The sequence below is a fragment of the Ostrea edulis genome, chromosome 7, assembly GCF_947568905.1.
Source record: "Ostrea edulis chromosome 7, xbOstEdul1.1, whole genome shotgun sequence".
In the NCBI taxonomy this organism is placed as follows: domain Eukaryota; kingdom Metazoa; phylum Mollusca; class Bivalvia; order Ostreida; family Ostreidae; genus Ostrea; species Ostrea edulis.
In genome coordinates, this window is record NC_079170.1 from 23,648,559 (window position 1) to 23,676,390 (window position 27,832).

General features: G+C 42.3%; 1 protein-coding gene across 2 annotated transcripts; it reads right to left on the minus strand.

Moving 5' to 3' along the window:
* Positions 1-334: 334 nt before the first annotated feature.
* LOC130047939 (cell death abnormality protein 1-like) lies at positions 335-27,832 on the minus strand. 2 transcript variants are annotated; one of them, XM_056143742.1, is made up of 5 exons: positions 27,707-27,832; positions 2,487-2,542; positions 1,715-1,846; positions 1,421-1,495; positions 335-929 (listed from the first exon to the last, which is right to left on the minus strand). In XM_056143742.1, the coding sequence occupies exons 1-5, from the start codon at positions 27,772-27,774 to the stop codon at positions 667-669; spliced, it is 594 nt and encodes a 197-aa protein (XP_055999717.1). In that variant the 5' UTR covers positions 27,775-27,832; the 3' UTR covers positions 335-666. The 2 variants fall into 2 exon arrangements, with proteins under 2 accessions (XP_055999717.1, XP_055999718.1); XM_056143743.1 differs by lacking the exon at positions 1,421-1,495.

A 27,832-nucleotide genomic window follows, 5' to 3' on the forward strand; every position in this document is an offset into this window, starting at 1 on the left:
CAGCACCTGCATATAGTGTTTATGAAAGGCGAAGATAACAAACAGTGATCAATCGCATAACTCCTATAAGCAATACGAAACAGAGAGTTGCGCAAACACGGACCCTTGGATATACCAGTGGTGAGATCAGGTGCCTAGGAAGAGTAAACATCCCAACTTAAGCATTCTCAACTGATTCGATATAAAAACATGCTTTGCCATTAATCATTTTTTTTAAATCGAGACAGGCAAATAATAAATAAGTTGGTGTTGGGAGGTCAACAATTTTTCGCAAATTCTGTTGTCATTATGATCCTTCTGAGAGAGACCCTTCTCATGGGATTAAGACTATGACAAAATGCACATATTTATCTACATTGATCATTCAACAGGGAGCTACATCACGTGACGACATTTCGACAATCTATACTTTATTAAAGCAACTTCAGTAAAATCACATTCCCTGGCCGTCCTATTATAAAACATTTGTATTCCAACTGATTCTATTCCGGGGATCCTAAACCAACTATGGCTTGTATTAATTTTACTTCTTTACTTATACCATATATATTTTCATTTGAGTCCGATTATAACTAAACTTATAGTACACGGTTTGATAAAAGACGTGGCTAATTTTTTATCAAAATATATACCATTCGAAAATCTAATAGTATTTCGATAGCGTCACTAAACATTTTCGTAAATCGAACAGCTAGCGGGATTTACGGGATTTCGCTCAGCGTCACTATCAGGATCATGTACCGTAAAAGTGAAGTTCTGTGGCAGAGGTTGTGTAGCCAACTTATAAGTGTAGAACATCAGTACAAGTAATAAAACCATCGCTGTCGCACTGCCGAACGTAGTCACAATGTAAAATGCTGATCTGTTCCGTCTTTGGATTATATGATTGCTTCCATTAACGTCGCCTGCATCTGTTGTGTTGGTCATGTCTGAAAAGAATGAATCATTATCGACATGTCATAAGTATGTATTTCAGATACTGGGTCACTTTTTGGACCACACCGCTGTATGCAGATGTTTTATTAGGATTGAGAAAGTCATGACGGGAAATGAAGCAATCAATCAATCAATCAAAGCTGTATGCATAAAACAGAACGGATCTATCTCATAATGCATGATGCAGGTTATTGTGAACATATGACAGTCAGAAAGCACCGAGGAAGAAAACCGATATGCACTAACAGGGTTTTCTACGTATATCAAATGAAGCACATTCAAATAATTTGTATTTCCAGAAAAGTTAATTTAATATGTTTATGAAATTAAAACAAACTATATATGTATTATCATATGCTGTCTTTGTCTCGATTATGCTTTTGGTTTTGTCTCGCAACATTTGATATAATTCATATAACTGACAAACCTTTGGGGCAACTTCCATCGATAATGCTACAGTCTGAGCAGGTAGAAGGACAGTTACCTTGACAATATTTTCCGTAAAACCCATCTACACAGGGGACTGAACAATTTGGGCCTGTGTATCCTGGGGGGCATTCTGTCAAAGCAAACATTGAACACTTTAAACATTCTTAACATAAAAATATTCGCTTAGTGAGAGTCATTCTTGTTTTTCATCACTATTGATCTATAAGTTAAAGATATTTAAACAATGGATTATTTGTTTACATATTGTGTAATATATTGGTATCATTGCAGTTGATGGAATGAACTTTTAAACAGTGAGATTTACATCATATTCATATAACTGACAAACCTTTGGGACAACTTCCATCGATAACGTTACAGTTTGAGCAGATAGAAGGACACTTATATTGACAATTCTTTCCGTACCATCCATCTACACAGGGTACGGAACAATTTGGTCCTGTGTATCCTGGGGGGCATTCTGTCAAAGCAAACATTGACCACTTTACACACATTCTTAACATAAGAAATATTCATTTAATTAGAGTCAATCTTTTTTTATCACTATTTATCAATAAGTTAAAGAATTTTAAACATTGGATTATTTGTTTACATAGTATGTATTATATTGGTATCATTGCAGCTGATGAAATGGACTTTTAGACAGTGAGTTTTAAATCATATTCAAAATAACAAAACATATTCTGAAATTAATATTCATATTCTCAGGACAATCCCCACGACTGGTCGTAGTAACTTAGTTGTGAAGGTGCTGGTTTTGCAACCGGACGTTTAACATAGGTGGTGACTGTTCCTTCACCAAGCTCCCGACATCAGAAGTGAAAGGTAATGGTTTTTCGGATATGTCATCACAAATGGATGTCCCATGGCATGTATGTATTGACACGAATAAGAAACCTCAATGTGCTCTGCATGGGACAACATTTCTAACGATTTCACCTGCAGCTGGTTAAGACTCTGCAGGAGTCTCGAGGAGACGTAAAAACATATAAAGAAATAAAAAACATCACTAAAATATATAGTTATGAAGATGATATTCTTATATCGTGTTTAGTTACAAAACAACCCCACCCTAGTTTCAGTACTAGCTGGTTACTCACCACTGCATGACCCGCTTGTCTCATTTCTGTAGTACCCATCGTAACATCCTGTTGTTCTGTCATTCGTAATCAAAATTAGATTAGTTAATGGTAAAGATGGATAAATATAATGCATAATCTATAATAAATAACACACAGATAAACGATATGTAAAACTTATACGGTACCAATTTTGATGCACCAGATGCGCATTTCGACAAATAATGTATCTTCAGTGATGCTCAAACGAAATGTTTGAAATCCGAAATAACGATAAACTTGCCAAAGCTAGTTTTAGGAAAAAACAGAGGGCTAAAAAGTGGAGTCAAATTCGTCTAAGGATAAGAGCTATGCATGAGGGAGATAATCTTTAAGGACAAGGGACGTTATTGGCTATATATCGCCGATATTTTTTTTCCATTTTTTCAACTTTCATACTATGCTTAATTATTTTTTTTATTTACACAACTAGGATGTTCTTTTAATCCCACTTGCATGAAAATGACGTAATATTTTATTATGACGTCATGAATATACGCTAAAGATGAGCTGTTTAGTGGGATCTGTTCATTTGAAATAAATTATGAATAAACTTTAGCAAAAACAAATACTTTTGCATGCAACAACCATATTTATATTTTGCATGTTTAATTATCCATTGGTATTCTTCTTTCATTATCAATATGGTGTCGGTTGTTGGCTGCAAACAATATGAATTTTGAAAAAGAATGAATGCGGAAATCGGCCGTTTTCGTTATGCAAAGTCAATATTTTGCATGTTATAGAACTGAAGCAAACTGTTCCATCATTTAACCTCATAAACTTTTACTTACTTTGCGATTTAATAAATACATGTACACTGTATGTCCAGTCAAACAATTAACGCTTTCCCTCGTTTGCCATAAAAATCTGCACCTAATAAATGCAGATGATGTCTGCCTTTCGAGTCACGGAGGCGGATCAAAAATCCACCGCATGATGAATGGAAATTATTCTACTTTCGTTTTTAAAAGTCACGGGAATATGTTTGGACGTCCTATCTTTTCAAAGGAAGATTATTTAAGAATAAATTGAATTTAAAAAAAATATCAAAGACACGCATAGACCTTTAATAACTCGAATTTAATTTCTTTTTACAAAAATTGGACCAAATTTCGTTCATTTTCGGCAAAAATGGATATTGATACGTTATATCTCAAGAGCTAGATAGTTGGGATGTCTATCACTTTTTTTCGCTAAATTTTAATCTATCTTTAATACAAATATATCAAATATAATGCGTTAAACTTATTGCTAATAATATTGACGTGTTTGTGCAGGTTTTTTTTCTTGTGTTAATAAACATCAATTTTAACGTACATGCATGTATATATACATGATGCATGTTGAAATTAAATATTACTACATTAGTAATTAGATATTGATTCCAAATGTTCTTAAAACGGTTTAGATTAAAAATAAAATAACAGCAAATCATTATTTATATCTTCCAACGAGATGTGGTTTCTTTAAAACGTCGAAAACCTGTGATCAATTTGAAACTTCGATCATTGTTGTGGCAGATTTTTTTTTATATCGCATAAGTAGTATAACCCCTCCCGATAGGGAGGTCAACTGAGTGCACTTTTTATGCAAATGAGGTCAAGCAAGGGCGTTTTTGATTGGTCAAGCGGTGTCGGGGTCAACGGAGTGCACTAGGACGGGGTCAACCCCAGCAGGGGTTGTAGGACCTGGTGAATAGACTGGCCTATGGCCGCGGGTCTATGATGCGGTACTTTCGCTTTGAGTTCCTGGAATGAGTTCCTGCTATTTTTCTGAAAATAAAATCCAGTGAAATCCTGTGAAATCCTGTGTATTAAATCTAAAAGAATAACACAAGGTTTTAAGTTGACATGTTTATTAAAGAACAATGGTACAAGCATAGAACAATGCAAAACAGTTCAATAAGCATAAAAACAGTTCAATAAGCATAAAAAACAGTTCAATAAGCATAACAGTTCAAGCACAGTCCATTACTTTCTGCTGAGTTTCTTCTTCTTTTTTGGCCGTTCTTCAGTAGGTGCGGGGGGATTCCACATCTCTAACGGTGTGTATTCTCTCTTCACAGGGGATTTTGAGCCAGGTACGGACCCAATCATCGCATCTATTTCCAGTTGTTCTTCTGGACACTCACTAATCCAGTGTCCTATTTTTCCGCATTTGAAGCAAGGATCCTTTTGTTTGGTTTTCTTGCTGGTCTGTTGAGAATCTGCTGACCACGATTTCTTACTAGTCTGCGGATAATCTGTTTTCTGTGGGCAATTCGGCGACCAATATCCTGTTTCTCCACACGTGTAGCACGGGTTAGCAGTGTAATCTGGAGTGTATTCCGTCCTAGGTTTTTTAGAAGTCAGCTCTTCCAGCTTCTTCAGTAGGACTGTGGTATGATTTCCAATCTCATTACTCAGCACATTAATGCGGTTAACGATCCCGTCTAGTGTCGTGGTAATGCTCGCAAAGTCTTCTTTGTTCATGGTCGGAGGGTCATTCTGAGCGTTGTAGAGGCCCAGTTCCAGTCCCGTAGCGTCCTGTGAATCGGGAAAATAGAAGCCTAATCCGGGGTCTGTCGGATTCTGGCTAGGGAGGTAATCCGAGGTCTGGGCCATCTTCTCTTCTCGAGCAACGTAGTCTGAAGGCGTGAGATTGAAGCTCGTGGTCTGGTTCGAGGTCTGGGCCATCTTCTTATCTTCTCTTCTTCTTTGAGCAACGTAGTCTGGAGACGTGAGCAAGAAGTTCGAGGTCTTCCCCAGTTCAGTCTTCTGATCGTCACTCTTAGCTTTCTTCAGTTCAATGTAGTCTTTCTGTGGTCCCATCTGTTTCTGTACCAGCTGATCTATTTTCTTCTGAGCTTTGTCCACAAATTCTAGTTGTTTCTGAGCCATGTCTTCTGGAAGGTGATTGAAGATCGAATGAGGACTGACACTGGGGCTCCGCTTTTATAGCCAGCAAAATGTCTAGACTATTCTGTCTCGTGGGGGGCACGTGGGGAGCACGTGGTTGCATCATCTTTTTCTGGAAAAACCGGTTTCAGCTAGAACATCGCGCGACCAGCGCGTGCTAGTGCAATAATTGAACTGAAAAGCCGGTTTCTCGCGACCAGCGCGTGCTAGTGCACATTGGTACACATTGACTTTAGTGGAATGGAACTTATATTGGTGTTTAAAGTAGCCCTAAAAAGGGCTGTGCATGAAGTTTTTATTTTTAAAAATGGCCGGCTTCATACGCAGGTTCTTCTATATACACGTGTAAGTCATGATCTTCGGATATAATGTGTTGTACTAATTGTCGAGCTCTTCTCCCGGGGAAACGTATCTCTTCGACGGTTTCCCACATCCAGTGTGCATCCCAAAACAATACCCATACACTTCTCCGGTGGCGTGGTTTCTCCAGTCGAATAAATCCCGATACTTTTTGAGTGCCGTTCAATAACGTGTAAAACTGGTAAATCATGTACTGTATGAGGGGGGAATTTTTCAGGTACATGTCACTTAATCGTAGGCAAATATCCTCCACTGTTTCATGTGACCGCAATACATAGTCAAAACACCAATTTTTAGATCGCCCCCAGCGTAATCGATGGCGACATCTCTGTACTAAATTGTCCCAGATCTCCATCTCGTCTACATAATCTTCCACTATGGTTAAATTCTCCACTGGTTGTATTCCCTGGCGGCGGCGTCTCGCTCTTAAAATTCTCCGTGTATCCATGACTGAAGGTCAGACAAGAATGACTGTAGAAAAACCAGCTGACGTACAGGTGTTTGATCACGTGGTGCAGGTGTTTGATCACGTGATGCATAACCTTTACCTATAAATACAGGTGTTTTCTGAACGTTCGTTATTTACTATGGGCGGCAGTGCTACTACGAGAATAAATGGATATAGTTATGTACTACAATGTATGAACGTGGCCTTACATAATCCTCACATTCAAAATGCTCGTCAATTTGTACAACAGATGTCACTGGAGGTCAGAAATGTACATAGTTTTCAACGGATTGCTGATTCATTAGCGGAGAATACCAATACGGGACGTTTACTCATGATTTATTTGTATGCTGAGGAATTGAAACAGAATCTTCCAGACCAGATGAGTGACATTGATCGGATCTTACGCGATTGTCTACAAAAAGGATTCGTGGAACTGATTCGTATGAAAGGAATGGCTGCCCTGTTATAAAACAAGAACGTTTTGGAATTTTTTCATTTTGATCATCATGGCTGAATTGACCAACAACGTTCTTACCGCTGTATTACAGTATTTCAAGGACTACAAAGAATCGGTGAACAACGCTCGTAGCGCTGCATTACAGTGTATCAAGGACTGGAAAGAAAAACAGCCGTTGAGATATAAATTCGCCATGAAGTTGTTGATCTTTTGGGAATTTCCTATGACCTTATATGAATATTCCGGCGTTTGCAAGCATATAGCCGACAACCTGAACAGAGAGCCTGGATTGATCATGATTTATACCATGGAGCAAGAATTTAGACGACGGGAACCTGAGAAGACTGGGGCGATTGTAGCGATTACCGATCACTGGTTGGAAAAGGTGTATAAAAAAACCTAACCGTTTTCTTTTCCTTTATTCGTGGAGGATGGCCAGCAGTGACAACATAGCAGAAAAAGCGCATAACCATGCATTAGAATGGGTCGAGAAAATGCAAGACGATACGGTGTTTCAATTCGTTAAAAATTTTCTGATAGCGGGGGTGTTTCCAATGACTCTGGACGAATATACAGATCTACGGAACCGGATATACATCAATCTCTATAACGATGCGGGATTGATGTTAATTTATGTCCTGGGGGAGGAATTCAAGAAACGCATGCCTGAAAAAACCGCCGAGATTGAAAGTATCACCAAGGACTGGCTTCGAGAAGTATACATAAAGTGTGAAGAACTTAATTCATTTCATTTATTCCCGGAGGATGGCCAGCAGTGACCACATCACAGAGAAAGCGATAACTTATGTATTGGATTATCTCACAGACATTCATTCTGGGCAGATTGAATTTGTGTTACACTATCTGCGAGAAGAATTATTTCCCATCAGCTTAAAGGACTATCCATGTCTCTGTCAGTATTTGATCGAGAACCGGATCACCCCGCAAGCCTTAGTACTGATTCATTTAATGGGCCAGGAATTGAAACGAATTCGACCCACAGACAGAGCAGAAATCGAGAAAATCAGACTACGATGTTTTCGAGAGATGTACGTCAAGTTAAACGTGTGACTTTTAATCTGGACAATAATGAAGTGTATCGGTTACCCGAAGAAGACCGGACAAGTATCTGGATGACTGTAGCCGCTGATCGATATCGATTTCAACGCAGGATTCGAGAAATGGAAAAAATGTTGAACCCTATTTTAAAAAGACATGTGCATTGGTGTTGTGTGTGGGAGTTATGTATTTGAAATATGTGACATGAATAAAATTGTTTACACGAAAGCTGTGTTTGGTTGAGTCTCTCAGAGAAGGGTTTATTTGTTGAGGAATCCAGAAAATCCTAAAGGTAGAGTGAAAATCGAATCAAATAAGGTGTTTTCTATCGAATAGACCTTATGAGATGTTTTTAGGGATGTACATGGTCGAGAAATAAATTTTTAAAGAGGTGGTGAAGAAACATCGAGCCTCGACTCGACCTCTTTAACAGCTGTTTCTTTGAAAACTATGCGACGTAGCAAAATAAAAATAAGTTTAACGCATTCGCCGTCTCAGAATCTATCAGATTAAATGTACCTTGCACAGATATCGAATGTCTAGAAAAAGACAATGAGAAAAAACTCTCTACTCGAAAGCACAAATCCGCCATTTTGACGGCCACCATCTTGGCTTCGTCTCCGAAGCGAGGGATGTTTTCGAGGAGGTCCGCGCTTTCCTGATATATACCGGCGCACTCGCCAGTTCGCTTCACTGGTGATCCAGCACAGTTGTAGAAGATTTTTGAAGGATTTTAAAGAAGAAAGAAGAATGGCTGCAAGAAGAGACCCGCTCTACAATTTCCAGACCTTGCCTGGGTTTCGGTACCGGCTGGTAGTGGTGGCTGAGGAACGGGTAGGGGAGAATTGGGTCGTGCGTTCTGAGAACGACCTGAGCACCTTCTCCCCTTTCGACCAGAGTGGGGTCCGTGAGATCATCTGCCGGGTGCGGGCAGAGTATGAAGGGAGTGGACGCCGCCGCCGCACCGCTCGGATCTCCACGGCCACGAGACCGCGCCGACGGGCCCCACAGCCACCCTCACCACCACCACCTTACTCCCCGGCGACGCCTACAACACCACCACCAGCGATCCCATCGGCACCAGTGGAATACAGCCCGGTGCCGATGAGCGACTCACCAGCGTCACCGGTGGAGTATTCACCGAGGTCACCGTCCCCCGCACCACCTCCCAGTCCAGCCCAGAGTCCGTCGCTGTTGGTGGCAGACACGTCATCACCACCGAGACCAGCAGCCCCTGCAAGACCCCCACCACCTACCATCCGGTTTGCAGGGAGGACTCCACCACCGAGACCAACCCACGCACCGGTGGCAACTCATCCCCCGAGGAACCACCCTATGACTGTCCCTGGCTGGGCAGATAGGGCGGTTCCTATCTGGTTTAAGTGCCCTGTCTGCTGGCAAGACAGGGTACACTCCGGTATCACGTGCAGGGGATGTGGGCAGCGCCCAGTTTGCTGCTCGTGCGTGGAAGAGTTACAGGAGCGGCGACACACCCGGGGACGGTGCCCGTTATGCCGGTTTACCGGAACCAGGGAATGAAAGTCGGTCCTTAGGACCAAACGGCCCTTTTCAGGGCCACCAACTTTTTTGAAAAGACACTTTTTATGGCAAAAATCAAGAAACACACAAGTTTGTTTTAAAAAAGTTTTATTAACACAAGTAATAGCTAGAATAAAGCTATAATAAAGTTACATTTTCTTGACAATGTAAACATGTTTATGATACTGATAAGCAAAGTCACAAATCCATTGTCTATAATGAGTCCAATTGCCTCCGGCTAATTCACATCCAATACGATAAGGAAACGCTAAAGTCTGGTAAGACAAAGTGCCTAATTCCTGTAAACATTGTTGAAACCAAAGTTCACGTTGTTCAGGGGTATCGGCATACAGGGGTAAGCGTTGAGTGCCTCTCCCGTAATCCCATTGCGCTAACAAACAGATCACATCAGGATGAGTAGAATGAGGCATAATACACACAGTACCCGGTATTCCTCGATCCGCTGCTATAGCTAAATTTCTCCGTCCTAAAGGCTGTCGGGTCGCATACAGATTAGCCCAAGGAAATCGGTCGGCAATACGTTGACTTAATCCATGAGGTTTCACCGTTAAACAGTTACATTGTTGTACAATAGCATTCACCCAAGGTAGAGATAATACATCTCCTCGTAGATCCGTCACCGACATGCTGGTTGACAGGTCTCACAGGTACACGTTGACCGGGGTTCTTGACTGTAAGGACAATGTTGAAACAGGTGGGGCTTAAACTTTCTCTGAGTCCAGCGTAGTGTTTTTTGATGAGTCATCAACATGACGTCAGCCATCTGAGGTAGGATATGTTCTCGAGGACGTCCGCGCTCTCGCCTTTTTAAAACGAGCGCAACGTCAAAAATCGGGCATTCCGATTTTTTAAAGGAACCAGAACCATGATCCGTAGAGTAGGACCAGACCCTACAGTGAATGATTATTTTTACAAATGCGAGGAGGATTGGGACCAAGAGATTGCCCCGCCGGCCTCACGGGAGGCTCTTCCCCCACCACCCATGAGCCAGGATCTGCCCCCGCCTGAGGAAAACTGGGACGCAGAGATGGAAGTGGTGCAGCGGCCTCCGGGGAGATTGTTTTTTAAACACGGGTGGTTGCCTGTTTTTGTGTTTGACCACGAGCAACCCCCGGAGGAGCAGAAAAAGAAGAGAAGAAAGAAGAAGAAGAACAGACAGTGAGGGGGACCGAGAAGAAAAGAAGAGAAGGAGAAGAGAAGAAGAGAAGGAGAAGAAGGAGAAGAGAGAAGAAGAAGAAGAAGAGAAAAGACCAAGAACAGAGAGAGAAAGAAAACAGCCCTTTTCAGGGCTACCCATTCTTTTTGAAAAGACATGGTTGATTACAATGACAAGAAAAAAAAAATTTTCCAACGTTTTATTAAACTCCAACTATGAACAATAACAATAACATAGTTTACAATACATTCAGTCTTTGACATTGATAAGTTTGTCCTTGACGGGTTCTCGGTTTTCGGAAGGTCTCTTTAAACCAATCAGCCACAAAACGATCGCGTTGTAAGGCCGTGCCTTTCCAGGGAAGTAACCATTCTTGTACGGTGCTTTTATGGCGATGGCGTTAATGTAAAAAAATACACACAGTATTGTCCACAGACATCCGTATTCAAATCTTGATAACAATGGGTGTTATGAATCCAAGTCTCTCCGTGGCGTTGAATAAAGTCTTGGATGTCTTTATGGCTGGGAGGTAATCCGTAAGAATCAAAATATTCGACGGTAGGGCTACTCAAATACAAACAGACCCAATGCGCTCCAGGGCGATCGTGAGGGTCTGTATTCACCACGATGGCTTTGTGATGAGGTAACAGCTCAGGTATGACATCTCGAGGATACACACCGGCAAACGCCGGTCCTAAATCTCGTTGTAAAACATCTTTCAATTGCTGAGTATCCATCTCTCTCTCTTAGTAATCGATGCTGACTTCTCGTTGTTTGTTGATTTCTAGCAGATTGTCGAACACGGCATACACCACACAGTTTAAGGTCCTGGCTACGTTGGCGGCAAATTGCACTTCCACTCTCAAGTTCCCCGTCTGTATGAGATGAAATTTATCCGTCTGGGCTTCTTGATCTTTCGTGAAATCCACACACCAGAGGGTGTAACCGTTTTTATACTCTTCCAGGGTAATGTCCGGAGCCCAGTCCTGGCCTAATTTTCCCAAACCTTTGTACAGACTCAAATACGATCTCAGGTACTGATCGTCGGTGAAATTAGGTTCCAAAGGTCGGGTTTCCATCATTTCTCCATTGATACTGATTTCTAATTTCTTGACTCTCTCATTTTGGAAATGAAAGGGGTTTCTGGTATTATCCCCATTAAAAGCCGCATTATCCACAAAGCCCAACACGATCAGTTTAGGCATCTGTCCTTGAAACAGATGATCGGTGATTTTAGATTGGGTGCCACTAGGAATGGTGAAGGTTTTCACTTCCACTCGTCTCAATGGATATTTCGCCGTTTGAGTACTCAGTTGCTGATTGATGAGATTAATGATACTCGGCACAGGTTTGACTTTCCTCACCCACAAGATCATACTTTGAATGACCACTTTCCCACTACTCCCGGCATCGGTCATCATGTAGAACTGGGGTCGAGCGCGATTGAATCGGAGACGGACATCCAAGCCATTAGGGAGACATTTCTCTTGCTCAAACAAATCCAGATGTAATCGATCCATCAACACGATCTCCTTACTGTCTCTAATCTTCTCGTGACGTTTTCTCAACCCTACATTCTTGGAATCATCCGGATACTCGGGAGTCGGGATGACGGCGGCGATGTTGACTTTGTTATTCACTACTGCAAATTCCACAGGAGTTTGAGCCAGAGCTTCTAATTTGACCTCATCCATATGTCCTGCCGTATCTTTTTCCCACAAGCTACAGGCTCTCATCTGGGTTTCCAGAGTCTTGGGTGCATAAGACAGCAATTTCTCCAGATACGCTTTGTAGGGATAAGTATCCGTCCCCGGGGTAATGACTTTTCCATTGAGACTGACATCGATTTCACTGAACAAGGAATGGAGAATGTTATTCACGGGGGTGGAGGTCGAATGGCCTCCTGTGAGATTCGTTCCATTGGCTTTCGTGAATTTACAGACCATCTGGAGATAAGTTTGGGATAAATCCAGATATTCATCTCCTTGTCCTTTGATTTCAAATTCAATCGGAGCCGTATCCGAGTTGAGGGTACTGGAAATGGGGTAATATTCCATCCATTTCGAATCTTCTAAAGTGACGTTGGTCGGGGGCACTTTAAACAGTTCTAAACTACTGGTGCCACAAGCGCAAGATTCTCGGTGCATCATATTGGAACGATGTGTTACTCAGCGTGAACTGGGATCAAATGTGTTCTGGTCTCCTTCTCACTCCCTTTTTATAGGGTTCTCAGTCGAAAATATCCAGAGAGCGTTTTGGCTTACCCCTTTTCACTAGCTTCCTACCTCCCTTCCTAGATCGCTTCCTAGGTTGCTTCCTAGGTCTCTTATGAGGCCCTCCCCGAGCTAAGATACGTTGTTTTCTTTTAACAGATCCTTTTCCTTCCTGTATTTCCACCTGTTTTCCCACCTGTTTTCTTTTGAGGGTCGTGGTTCCAGGCTTCCTGAGTATTCCTGTGCGCGCTTTTCTTCCTCGTTTGGATGGGGTTTTTCGAGACCTTCCCCTACGAGCATACCCTGCTGTCTCTTTCAGGGCTTGGGCACCGTGTGTCTTGAGAGCGTCTTTGAGGGATCGTTTATTATCTAACACATCCATCCCTGTTTTAGCAGCAGCCTTTAAGGCACTTTTAGCCCCCGATTTGAGGAAATCGGTGAAAAATCCTTTTCCCTTCTGCTTTTCAGATTCTGGATCATATTCTTCTGTTGGATGGATTCTACGTCGTCTCCTCTGATAAGAGCGATAAGGGCGGTCGTAATCATAATATCTCTCTTGATAGACAGGACGCTGTTGTTGTTGTTGCTGTTGTGCGGGGGCTCCACCTAATAATCCACTGATCAGGGGACCCGCCACTTTGCTGGCTATTCCCAGCAGGGCTCCAAGCCCGTGACCCTGCTGCCGTATTAAACCTTTATGGTAGTGCATCTTGATGTAAATGAACTTCGTTAGGGGTTACACCCGCTTTTTATACTTTTTACGCCGTCTCTTTCTCTTCTTTCCTTGGCCCGCTTGACCCACAATGGCATTGGCAATCCATGGAATGAGAAACCAGATTCCGTGTCCTTTCTGGCGTCTGACTCCTCGATGGTACTTCATCTTTCAATACACTTTGCGGAAATGAAGTTTGACTAAGGAGCGCCCATTTAAAAACCCCATAGGACGCCCTAAAGAATTCATGATGTGTACCTCAATGGTATCGAAATATTTCTTACTCAGTTTCAAATATTCGGCTCGAATCGGTTCCCAACGGACTTGTTGTCGATCGTCGTATTGACCCGTACAGGGGACGACTCTCAATAATTTCAATTTGTTGGTGCCCACCACTTGAGGATCCACAATGTCACAATACACATACATGGCTTTCAGATTGTCGTAGACATCCATGGTCGTGTTCCCCAAGTAATTCACGTTGATCCATTTCGTCATGGTTTCATCGCCCAGGATCATTTTGTCACTATCCAGACCTAGCTTGTACGCTAAGGGCGTAGGGAAACGAATGCACATGGGGGTGGTTCTCAGTGCTTTCCCATTAAACTGATACTCGACACGATCGTACTCAGGGTGATACACTAAGATCTGGTTGTTCCCCTCGTCGTTAGGATTCCCTAACTCGCTCCATACTTTCCACAGGGTTCTCCTTAAGGCTGCGTTGATTTCATTGATTAACGCCAAAGGTTGTGTATAAGCTCCGGGTCGGAAGTGAATGCGAATGATATCGAAGGGAAATAAACTATCCCCTCCCGCAAAGAGATGGGACCATGGCGTCAGAGCCCAGGGGACCACCACCTCACACCTGGCCATCGTGACTTTACCCATATTCTCTGTCTTAAATCTTTCCCATTTATAAGTGTTGGGATCTTGGACATGTTGCGTATACGGATCTGGAATGAGAACGTCCACATAAGCCTCGCTATCCGATACGTTTTGTAAGTTGGCCGAGTACATCATTTCGGTCAATCCGACTTCCCATGCTCCATCCGTTAAGTCCATGGTGTGTGGCAATAACGTTTTAAATTGAGCAGTCGTATTCGTCGGAAACGATTTCATCGACCCATCACTCAACAGAGTCATGTAAAACCCTTCTCCTCCTCCAGCCATGATGTCTTAAATGAACCCCTGTCTCTGTTTCCTTCTCTATTTATACACAACACCGTTTTGTTTTTTCACAATTTTTTATTTGAAACAACATACAACATAATGTTAATACACAATTTTACATGTCATTCTTCTTGATCGCGGCCACCACCACCCCACATCAACGCATCCGAGTCTTCCAACTCTAGTGTTCGTCTCGGGACTAAGCGTCGTCGCATCACCAGATAGTGTCGGGTTCCCCAGCAATCGGCTACATCATAACCTTCATTGATCATGTCTTTGAAATGTCGGAGACAGTCCTCGGAATGGTCAAACCAAGGACTCTCATTTAAGGTCCAATCGGATTCGTCTTGTCGTCCCATCAATCCCCAGAAGGCTTTGACTTTCCAGCGAAACTCTTGATACTTGGTCTTCATGATAAAGGCTGACCATCCGTGAGGTATCAGTATACGTTTGTACAAGTACACAGGATGCGTGGACGTTTTGTGTTGTTTACAATGCATCAAACACATCTGCTTATCCGCAAACCATGCCGTTTTCTTCCCCTTTTGTTTCCAGGCGTACTGTGTGTTAGCCATGGTGAACTGATGAATCTGAAGAAGATCGTTCCTGTTTTATACTCGGGCTCGCTAACGTCATTTGTGGACTAGGCATGACGTAGCCTACGAGAGAACTTAAGGTCACCATCCAAAAATCGCGATTGGGATCGCCTAAGGCTAACATGACGACCGAGGTGATAATGATGGTTAAACACAGGAATAATTGTGCAAAATACACAATTTCTGCTCGGGGGACTTTTTCACCCAAGAAAGTCCACTGGTTGGTCATGGCCGAATGAGATCCGCTTGCGGAATCCATGAATCAAAACTGGGAGGATATCCTTTCCAACGCACTTTGACTTCTGAAATGACTTTTTTTCCCACACGCCGCTTTTTATACCCTAAGATTTCCTCCACTTCATAGACATCATCGTCTTTAATCACTTGTTGTAATTCCTTCTCGTAAAACGTTCCTTCTAATTCTTCCCCGTGATCATCTTGAATGCGAAAGACGTTTCGTCCTGGCACTTTTCTAGAGATGGTAAACAGTTCTTTGGTCCAATTCGGTAAATATCCTTTTTCAAACGTACGTTTAGCTTTACTAATGCGTACACGATCCCCCACTTGCAAGCGACTCGTGGTATCGGCACTCTGTTTTCCATACAAGGTTTTCCATACGGTCAAGACATTCTTGGCATTGACTTGAGCAGGAGCTCGCCGGATACTGCGATGATAGGTATGATTGTAACCATACACCAGATCGGCCAAGACATCGACATACCGTCGTGTTTTATGACGTGTAAAATACCGCCACATGCGTGCTTTCAGCGTGCGTTGAAAACGTTCCACAATACTGGCTTTGGTTTCGGCATTACGGGTCGTAAAGAAATGAATGGATTTGAAGGCTTGACGAAATTCTTTATTGGTAAATTCTTTTCCTTGATCGGACTGAATGCGCACGGGGCGACGTCCCTCTCGAAAAATCCGTCGTAAGCCTCGTATCATTTCTTTCCCCGTTTTCTGTTTTAAAGGCACGACCCAGGCATATTTAGACAGCACGTCAATGGCACATAATAAAAACGTATACCCATTATTGTCTTGTTTCAAGCTGGGGACATCGGCTAAATCTAATTGCCATTGTTCATCCATATCCGTCACTCGTGTTTGTCGTCGCTTGAATTTCCTCCGTATCGGTTTATGCAAGGTATAGGTATCTTGAGCTTTCACCCATTCTCGAATTTGAGACAGGGTAATCTTGTGTCCTAATTGACGCACTTGACGATACAACGCCTGGACTCCCCCATACCCTGTCTTGGGATCGTAATACAGTCGCTGTAAGATCTGTTCTGCTTTCATGGTAGATTTAACCATTTTCCAATTTCACGTGATGTCTTTTTACTGGCCTCCCAGATATTTTTAGGGGTCATCATTCGTCTGGGAGTTTCATAGAAAGATTGGTCAAAACCAGAGATTTCTTGAAATCCGCTCTCCTTTTCCTCTAGAGGTCTAGGCGTACTGATTTTCCCTGGTTTGTCCATGGCTTTTATAACATCCCGATTGTTCACATATCCTTTGGGAGCATGAGTCTCTTTTAACGCTTGAGCAAATTCCTCTAATCCCGTGGGGGGATCACGATGTCTTAAGGGTCTTTGTCGTTGGGCTTCGGTCATTAAATCCACAATATTGGAATCGGGAACCCTGCGTCCTCTATAGCTGATTTCTCCTTCTTTATTCCAAGTCACCACTTTGGATTTCTTGAGATGATCGAGTAATAAACCTGCTTTCTTTCGACCCGGTTTATTGACGCTTTTGATAAGCTGTTCCTCCAAGTCATCGGATGCTGAGGCGGCTGAGGGTGGTGAGGCGGCACTGGCTGCACTGGTTGGGGAGGGCAGAGTCGCTGTGGTGGGATGTCGAGCTTGTTGTAAATATTGACGATAGCGATGAAGTTGATGACCGTACAACCCCACTTTTTCTTTCTCGGTTAAATCATCTCGATGTTCAATCTCGTCCAAATCACTGCGTAAACCAATAGTCGAGGTAAATTCGGGAGGTTTAGGTAATTTGCCTTTTAATTCGTTGAGCATCGCTTCCGGTACCAACACCATTTTTCGACTCATGATTTCTTACAAATCTTGCCACACACAAACGAACCCAATCCTTTTTGGTGGATGAGTATACCTCGTCGTTTTTTCACGGGTTGAGGGTGGACTAAGCGTCTTAAGATGTGTTTCTTTCGACCCAGTTGTCGCTTCTGAGTAGGATTGAGAGGAATCACCCCTTTTAATAGATTGTACACAATCTCACAAATCTTTAAAATGCAGTCATTGGAACAATGTTTCAACACCTCTGTCTTTAATTTGTTGGAATAGTGAGGAGCCGCTAACGTCTGCAAGACCGGTAAATGAGGTCGTAATCGACATTCACACTTCTTCGTATGAGCCATGGTAATGAAGGGTGGGGCACCTTCCCCCTCCTTTTTATACCTAGTCCAGGACAATGGCACTCGGATGTTTAGGATCAAAACGCTTGTGATGGACGGTCTCTTCGTGACGATTGCGGTTCTCTCTCGCATTGAAGACCAGAGGGCAAAATTTACATTTATATTTCTTTTGCTCCTGAACCGGTGTTGAGGTGGTTAAGGGTTGAAATTTCATGCTTCCAAAGGTATGAGCAAAACTCGGTAGAGCAGTATCACTGGTTCTGGAACTTCCTATAGGCCCATGCATGGGTCGTTCCATTTTCTTTTGAGCTAATCCGGCTTTCAGATTGGCTAACGTTTTAGTGGCCTTGGGGGGAGTGGCCTTGGGAAACGGCATCTTCACAATGAGAGGGGTTTTCTTTGGAGCCCAATTGGGAAACGGATTCTTCATCCTGAGAGGTGTCTTCTTAGGGGACTTCTTAGGGGACTTCTTAGGTGTCTTCTTAGGTAAGCGAATAATGAGTTTAGGAATTCTCTGAGGTGATTTTTTAGCTTTCTTAGTCCGTGGTTTCTTGGTTTTCTTGGGTTGTCCCCCACGGGGCTTACGGCCTGTTTCCCATTTGAATAAATGACGGATAATGGTCCCTCCTAAGAATCCGGCGCCTCCTCGTTTCAAAATGGCTTTTTTACGCTCTTCTTCATTGGACTTCTTATCGGCAATGACACTCAAGTCTTGGCGATGGGATTGAATGAACCGCTGAGTGATTTTATTGCCTGGTAAGACGCCTCGCAATAAATTTCGAGCGCCCATCGCAAACCAGTTGAGTAAGGCTCTACGTCCTAATTCAATGAGATGGCTCCGTTGAACGGGATCCCGTTCCCGTTGTAAACGGCGTAACGTTTTGACTAATTTACTCTTCGCGGAAGGTCTACCCATGGTGAAGACTGTCTTTCGAATGATACACCTGCCCATGATGTGACATTATTTATACTCTCGGGGGCATGTGCACAGCCAAGTTGGTAAATAGTTGACTTCTTAATCTTAAATCGTCCGACGTCTGAGGACTCAAGTCCACTAGTAAATACCCGTGAGGTACACGGGTGGCGTCCTCATAGGCTGGAAGTAAATGCGGCATTTGTAATTGCCGACTTAACACCCCAATCTGAGATTTATCTCGAGGATTTTTAAACAGCACAAGATAGTGAGCATTCAGACTGATGGTACGATGTTGTACTGCTCGATCAAACAGATTTTGTGTGATATAAATGACACTGGTATTTCGATGATGCGCTTTGCGCGTAAACCAGTCGACAATCGATTCGATGGCTTTACCTCCCATCATATCATCAAAAATGAGTAAATGACGCGTACTGAGATCCGCCACTATCTGCTCATCGTCTTGAGGTATATTGCGGATAAAAGTGACCTTGTCCTGTAAGGATTCGTACGCGGACTGCCATTCGCGATAACACCATACTATCTTTTCGGGAGGCGGTGCAATCCACTGCGTATTTTGTACCAGTTGCTTCACAAATTCTGTTTTACCCGATTTAGAGGGTCCAGCCACCACCATGGTAAATTCATGTTTCAACTGAAAAGGCTCAAGTGTCTCGTAGGTATACATCTTGATAAATGACACAAGTTCATGGGATCATACATATTTATTAACAAATAAAAATACGTACAGCTTGCTCAACACTATGTCTACAAATAGGACATTGTTTCAGTCCCGTAGCACATATAGCACAAGTACATAAATGACCACAAGGTAAAAAAGCTATTCTCAAGTCTCTTTCTAAACACAGATGACATTTCTCCGTCGTCGTAGCCGGATTCTCCACACTGTCTACAGACAAGTCTCCCCAATCCTTCCCTGTGTCTCGCATTCGGCTAACGGCGTCGAACATTTGGCGTACCCATTGTTTGCCCTTATTACACTTCAGGTAAGGACAGTGAGGATACCAATAAGCATGTTGTATCCAAGGATTGTCGACAGCTCCCCAATGGTGAAGTCCAAAGTTGCAATAAAAACAGCACGTGCTATCCCCGTACCCTTTGTAAAAGTACCCCGCTTCTGCAATGGTAGGTAATAGCTTCTGCAAGTGTTCGGGAGCATTTTCAAACGACGCTACTCGATCTGACAGTAGAGCATAACGTGGTGTACCCGGGTTATGTAGTGATTCGTAGTCCGTCATTTTTGCCGACTGATGGTTTTCTCTAGCATGTCCTTTTTAATACCCGTAAGGCAGCGTGTCATAGTCATGAATACGTTGACGTTTATCATACACCATGCGGTATTTCTTCACCAGAGGAATGGTTCGCACATCATGTTGGCGGGTTCGTTGAATAAAGTGCGGATAGCGGACATGGACTTCTTCTTCTTCTCCTTTTAACATTTTTTCCAACGTATCGAGAGACACGACTCTAGAGGCACGATAATTGAGTGTCAATCCTTTGACTTTGCAGACAGATTTTCCCCCCTGGGTCTCGTATGCATAATTTTTGGGCCCGCCCGACATGTACTTGATGATACGATCTCCACCCAATTCATCGGTCCAGCCGCCTAAACTGTTGATAATGGTCGGATTGAACTGGGTCTCGTCGTGCTGATAGATGATACTATCCGTGTCAAAGTATAAGACTCGCTCTCCCAAAGGCTGTAACGTCTCGTACAAATGTAAACGAGCATGAGCTGTTGTAAAACACGCCAGCACCACGTTTCCAAAGGGGCAGTCTTCTAAAAATTCTTCTTTCTCCTGATAATTGATCAGCATCATATCACATTCGGGGCGTTCACGATTTTCTAAGAGTTCGATGCCTTTGACTTCTAAAGTGGCATCTTGTAATTTCTGTTGTAATTCTTCTTCTTCCGTGAGATACAGGGATTTGGGTAATTGTAATCGTTGAGCAAATTTTCCCCACAAGCAATTTAAAAAGAGTTTGGCAATGGTTCTTCGGACAGGATTTTTCTGGATGTCTGCCGGGTTCATGGCAATGCCTTCTCGTTGCTGAATTTCCTCAATGTAATGTTGCTGCTGTTGGGCTGTTTGACAATCCTCGGGGAATCCGGAAGCTTCTTGCTTAATTTTCAAAAAGGTGTTGATATACGCTCGAAATAAGTGGTCACTGGTTTTCTCAAAATGCCAAACTTCGTAAATGCGGTCGAGACGATAGCCTAGATCTAATGCTTTGTGAAGTTCGGTGGTCACCCAGGTGCCAGTGAGACTGCGTTCAGAATCGGTGTGCTGGCACCGCTCGTCGGGTCCTAAGTTGCGCTGTTCCGCACAGGTGCGGTATAAGGGAAAGAGTAATTTACCCCCGGTCTTGTAAGGTAATACGGGGTGATACAGCTCTCGGGGTGGGAGGACACGACAACGAATGAGCCCGAAATAGTCTCTGACATCGGTGAAATGGCTGGTGATGACTTGGGGATGTTGGACGGGAAATGGCTTGTATTTCAACACGTACGGGTACAGGGAACAGACATCCACGTATCGCATGTCACCCTCCTCACAATACAGTCGTGTAGCATTGGTCCGGCCTCCGTACAAAGCGTCACGGGGATTCAAAGGATCTTGTATATCGACTCCTTGTAAAAATTCCTGTAAGTCGGGATTGGTCTGGGTCTGACGATCAAACTCGTGTTCCCATATGCTCACGACTGTATAGCCTTGGTCTTCTAAAACACTGGCTCGTTTTAAGGTGTCCAGGTAGAGGTCTTGATACGTATGCTGAACACGATGAGGATGCATGTCAGTCAACAGATTCGGGAAACAGGTGGGACAGCCGTGCCAGTAACAGCCATAGAATTCGTACACGATACGAGATTCCTCATCATACCCATCTACTGCATAGGGTCCAAGCGTGACTTCGCCCCCATTTCTAGCATGTCGTATGCAGTGATGTTGATGTTCTAGCCAGGCGAGCCATCGACAAGCTTTAGCTGAATATCGTCGTGCTGGCCGGTAGCCCATATTGGGAATGATGGCGATGGTATTTTCAACCATGAATCCTCGTCGGTAGGCTAAATTAGCCGTGCTGGCAAACGTGATGGATTCTTGAAAGGGGTCTACTTCCACCAGATCAAACAGGGTGGACTTGAAATGGGCACAACACCGGCGTAAAATATCCACGTCCGAGATGCAGTAAGCTAAGAATTCTTTCTGGAAATCAAAGACTTTACCCTCTTGTTGATGGTACCAAGTATAGAAGGTTTCACGATTGGCGGTGGACATATCGTCAGGATTGTAGAAATGAGCGGCCGGGTAAGGACCCACATACTGCTGGTTCTCTGTCGTGTTGAAAAAGTGCGGGAAATATCCTTTTTTCAATTCCGTTAATCCGAAAGCAGAGGGCATCTTGGCAAGAGCAAAGGGTAAAAAGTTGTAAGAATCGATGAATCTCAACCCCAAGACTTGCATGGATAAGATTTTACTGCCGTTCAGGATGACGGTGGGTTTGATACACGCCGTGTGCACCAGGTAATTCAAAATAAACTGCCCATCGTATCCTTTGAAATTGTGGGCAATGGTGGTGGCTTCATCGTGTTTGAGTTCCACATAACCTTGCTCATCGGTCTCGCTCTGTAAGAGCCATTCCATAAACTGTTTTAACGTGTCGGGTCCTTGAAATAGGAAGCGGCGTTGTGATCCGAATCCTTCACAATGAGAACAGGGCTTGTCGATATCCACACTGTCGCAATGTTGACACACACGTTCTGCCACGCATAAATTAGGGATGTGAATACCGTTTTCCTGACTGCATTCGAAATCGTAATAAATGTATATTTTCAACTCCTCTTCTTCTTCTTTTTCTTTCTTAGGTTTGGGTTTCGTCTGTACAAAGCAGTGATGAGGCATGGTGACGACTTTGTGACAGATGCGGCATTCGGTTTTTCCCCCGCACGCGTGGCGTTTTAATAAATGCTTGGACATCCATTTCTGACACTGGTTACAGCGCCCCATTAAACTGCAGACCGTGGTCGTTGTATTACTGCTGTAAGTTTTCAAGTGGGTCTGGTAACAAGCTGCATTTCTGAAAAATCCCTTACAATGAGGGCAATTCGTCTGAGTCCCGTCCGGGATACAGGGGGTATCGGCTAAACAAAATGAGCATCGATGAGGACAGACGGTCCGATGTTCTTCAATGTGACTGTAGCCAACATCGCAATAATCGCAATAGTATTTGTTTTCTGTCACTCCAGGCATAGACACAATGGCATCGTAATGCTCGTTATCCAGCAGGATATTCAAACAAGTCCCGTTTCCCGGTCCTTTGTAAATAGGTTCCAGTCGTAAACGAGTTGTATTCGTTTTGAATTGAAATATTTTCAATCGATACTGCGGGGCGAGCGCGTGTTGTAATTGCTCCCATTCACGTGGCCCACACGGCTGGTTCATAACACACCCAGCTTGTTCCATCAAGGCTATCGCTTCTCGTTTCTGGTCGAGAGTTTTGAAATCCCCTTTTCTCATGCGTAACCATTTCGTTTCCCATGCCGGGTCGTTTGATTTCTGGCTGTGTAGACGTGCTACCACAATAGCCCGGGACAAGCAGAGAGAATCCTCAGGATTTTGAATGCGAACGATCGCTCTCTTGGAGTTTTTGAATTTCTCCTTATCCACGTGTAGATGTTTTTTCTTAGTGCACCCGCTGCCTTGTGGATATTTGACATGGAAAAAATCCATCTGCACTGCCCCGTCGATGATTAGGAATTCCTTTTTAGATTGCTGGACGGATTCTATTTTGTTCAGAATTTTGTCCTCGTTGAGCTGATTGGACTGCGTAAATTCGTACCAAATAGCTGAATCCAGAGACGGGTGCCGAATATTTAAACGTAGATAATCATTGGGATTGCACTGCATTTCCTGTTTCACATTTTTTAACATATCCCGGAAGAGCCGACGAATGAAGGCTGTATTTTCTTTCTCTGGAATAGGTTTGAAGGCAACATTGTAGACATTTTCCTTGACTTTAAATTTCCGTGATTGACGTCCTCGTTCCAGTTGAATTTTGTAATAATCCGAAATGAGTTTCTTTTTTCCCCCTCCCCGCTGTAAATACTGTAGTCGCCGTTGATTCTCTCTGCGGAGTTGTAATTCACGCTGCCGTTGTCTGTTCAGCTGATCATTCAAAAATCTCAATCGCTGTTCAATATAACTCCGTGGAAGTCCAGTAGGTAACTTGTCTGACATGATGTCGAAAGTGACACCCAATGCACCGCGCGCCGCTTTATATATATTACCTGTAGACAGCGTTGGGTAAAACTAGGGACCGTGCCAGCTCTGGGGATTGTACTATTGTTCTTTAATAAACATGTCAACTTAAAACCTTGTGTTATTCTTTTAGATTTAATACACAGGATTTCACAGGATTTCACTGGATTTTATTTTCAGAAAAATAGCAGGAACTCATTCCAGGAACTCAAAACGAAAGTACCGCATCATAGACCCGCGACCATAGGCCAGTCTATTCACCGGGTCCTACAACCCCTGCTGGGGTTGACCCCGTCCTAGTGCACTCCGTTGACCCCGACACCGCTTGACCAATCAAAAACGCCCTTGCTTGACCTCATTTGCATAAAAAGTGCACTCAGTTGACCTCCCTATCGGGAGGGGTTATACTACTCGCATATGATTGATTGATTGAATATTGTTTAACGCCCCTCTTGAGAATATTTCACTCATGGATACCTCATCACTGCCGGTGAAGGGCTGCACAATTTAGGCCTATGCTCGACGCTTATGGTCATTGAGCAGGGAGGGATCTTTATCGTGCCACTCCTGTTGTGACACGGGACCTCAGTTTTTGCGGTCTCATCCGAAGACCGTCCCATTTAGTCGCCTCTTACGACAAGCAAGGGGTACTGAGGACCTATTCAAACCCGGATCCCCACGGGATCATGTATATATATATATAAAGCACTAAATAACTACAACTAGGTACTGAAAATTTTCGCCCCAGCCTGGGGTCGAATATATATATATATATATATATATATATATATATATATATATATATATATAATAGATGCACATTTACACATGTAGACATGTATAATATATGTGTTGTGATGATTGTTACTAAAAGTTTATATTAATATTGACGTAAGCCCCTTCCATAATTAGGAAAACTGGAGTATAACCGTATCTCTCTCTCTCTCTCTCTCTCTCTCTCTCTCTCTCTCTCTCTCTCTCTCTCTCTCTCCAAAATGTTCTGGATAGGCCTGGCCCGCACATTGAAAAACTACATGCATGATATTTATTAAATTCATTTTTATAAAAGGTCTGCTGTAGTTACATATACTGTCTTTTGGAAATAGACGCGTAGCATCATTTATCGGGGGGGGGGGGGGGGATGTCGAATGATAAGTTGGTAGTTAATTAGCAAATGAAAAAAACTTTTCTGCCTGATCTTCGAATTCTTAAATCGTCGGGGTGTGTTTGTGGGGGAGGGGAGGTATCCTTCACTACATGGGTTCAATTCATAATTTTAAGCCTATTTTTTTTCTCATTCAATACTACTATCAATAATAAGGGGGGTGGGGGGGGTGGGGGGGGGGGGAGGATCACTCAATATATCCTTATTCGCATATGAAAATAAGTGCCAGGGAAAAGCAGTTATATATACCACATTGTCTATACATGTACTCAAACAACTTCCCAGAGTCCGTTCTAGATTTAGAATGAATGTCGGTGCATACAATGACATGCGTCAGTCACGGCACTGACTGATGTAATTTTCATTTATCAAAGATGAATACTATATGGAGAGAGAGAGAGAGAGAGAGAGAGAGAGAGAGAGAGAGAGAGAGAGAGAGAGAGAGAGAGAGAGAGAGAGAGAGAGAGAGTTGGAACTACTCTTTGTTGAGCATTTAGGGGAATGTAAAGATATAAACACGGACGCATTTTTGTGAGGTTTTTAAATACATTTGCTATATGAAATATACCATCTGAACTTACATGCATATTACTTGACGTGTTTTGCTGTACCCAAGAAAATGATATCCCATTCATGCAACATAAATTTGTATCGTTTAGTACATGTATATTTACCACACTTTATTCAATATATTTTGTAATTTATACCCACAGCAGGCAGACCTATTTTATTCGTATGTACTGTAACATGTATATTGCATACACATGTAAGCAGACCTGTTATATAGTCCTTGGTGTACATGTCATAACAAATAATTTTATCCGACGCAATCGACGTTTTTAATCGAAGTGTTTGTATTTATGACCCCCCCCCCAAAAGAAAAAACAACCAAGAAAAAGAAAATTCAAGAGCCATTTTATTTTCCATATTTCATTTGAATAGGAGGACATTGAACAGCACCTTCGAAAATATGATTGCGTTCTACTCAACATTTTTTGACAAATACACGCATTATTTTCCTCACTCTAATTAACACAAAATTCTTCCGCAAAATGTCTATGACCACGATAAAGTTACATGTAAATGAATAATGTATTTTCCATGGCATGCCAGTTTTCAATAGTCTTTGATCTCAATGAGTATTTTTATATAAAAAGTTAAAATTGTAACTTTTAGAAAAATATTCTAGAAGAATCAGGGGACTGTAAATCCTATAAGGTCGATGACGTCGTTCCGAAAAAAGCGACCGTCGGAAGATAGCGTCAGAGTTAACAATGCAATATTGTAACGTTATTTTCTCAATATCAGCCACAAGTAAATGGTACATGTTATATATGAATGAAACGAGAAAATTATCACCTTTCTACCTGCAAAATATGATCGGTTTTTGAGGCGCGGCCAATTTAAGCCAATAACGTCCCTTGTTCTTTGAAACGAATTTCTAAATTTTATCACAACAATTAAATATACATCCGTATTTTCAAGCTAGTAACGAAGTACTTAGCTACTGGGCTGTAGAGACCCTCTGGGACTAACAGTCCACCAGCAGAGGCCTCAACCCAGGTGATAACAACTTGTTCCACGTTTGGTAATAAATATTGCCAGCATTTTTGTTTTACATGCGCGATACTAGCGACGTCACATTCGCATGTCATTACGGATTCCGAATTTGTATAATCTGCAACCTTACACTCCTATTGAAATTTGTTGAATTTCTCAATTAAGTATTTTGATTTTGAAAGTGAAACACTTCTTACGAAATCTTTGAATTTCTTTATTTCCCTTGACCCTGTAATTCACGTAGAAAATATAAAAGCTGTGTAAAACTGGATGTTATGGGAAACAGTCAGCTTGAACATGCACAAATGTACCTTTTGGCTGACTCGACCCTTATTTATAGATTAGAACATAACAGGGTAGCACGTGATCGTACACATTTTGTGGATGGAGGAGAGATGGAGAGATTTAGCATACATGTCAATTGGTTGGTCAGGTTGAATTGTTTAACGTCTTCCTCGAGAATTTTCCATTCATATGGAGACGTCAACATTGCAGTTGAAGGGACGCAAAATTTAGCCCTATAATCGGCGCTTATGGCTTTTGAGCAGGGTGGGATCTAATGTGTGCCAAACCCGCTGTGACATGATACCTCGGTTTTTGTAGTCTCGTCCGAATGACCGTCCAATTTAGTCGCTTTTTTCGATTAGCAAGGAGTATTGAGGACCTATTCTAAACCAGATCAAACAATTGACAAGCGGATTATGAAAAACATATGCTGCGAAAACCTGTTTTTAATGTTCTTGATTAAAGAGGTTATTGTTATGAAATCCAATCTATTCATTTATGCGTAGCTGTATAGCAACACGTTCACCTCAGCAACACTCAACATTGATAAAATGTTTTTCATATCTTAATGGAAATCATTCCTGATATTATATGAACATTTCACAAACGACAATTAAGCTTGTGAGCATCATTATTTTGTTGTCAGACTTATATAATTAAATTATAGAATGTAATTTAAAGTTTTTATCTGGACCATAGTGTGTTCCCTGTAGAATTTTAACATCAAAATCTAGATCAAATTTTAGAGCTTAAAAGTTAAAGCCATATACAAGTATTTACTTCATACCGATTAACGGTAGGCTAATACATTATCACAACTCTAGCAATAAGACTGATAATGAAATGTTAGCATGTTTCAAGATGAAGAAGATATTCTGCAGTATCACGGGCGCGTTTAAAAGAGGCAACCTAACAAATATTCCATAATAATTACACCACGAATATCAATATGAAGATATTCGTTACAAGTAATTACTTACGTGTTTTGAAAAGTTTCCCTGACTGAGAAGAACATTAGATAAATGACTGCTAATTTAATCGACTCCATTGCCACATTATTTTTAACACGGAATAAAACAAGGAACAAGGAAACTGCGATCTCTCTA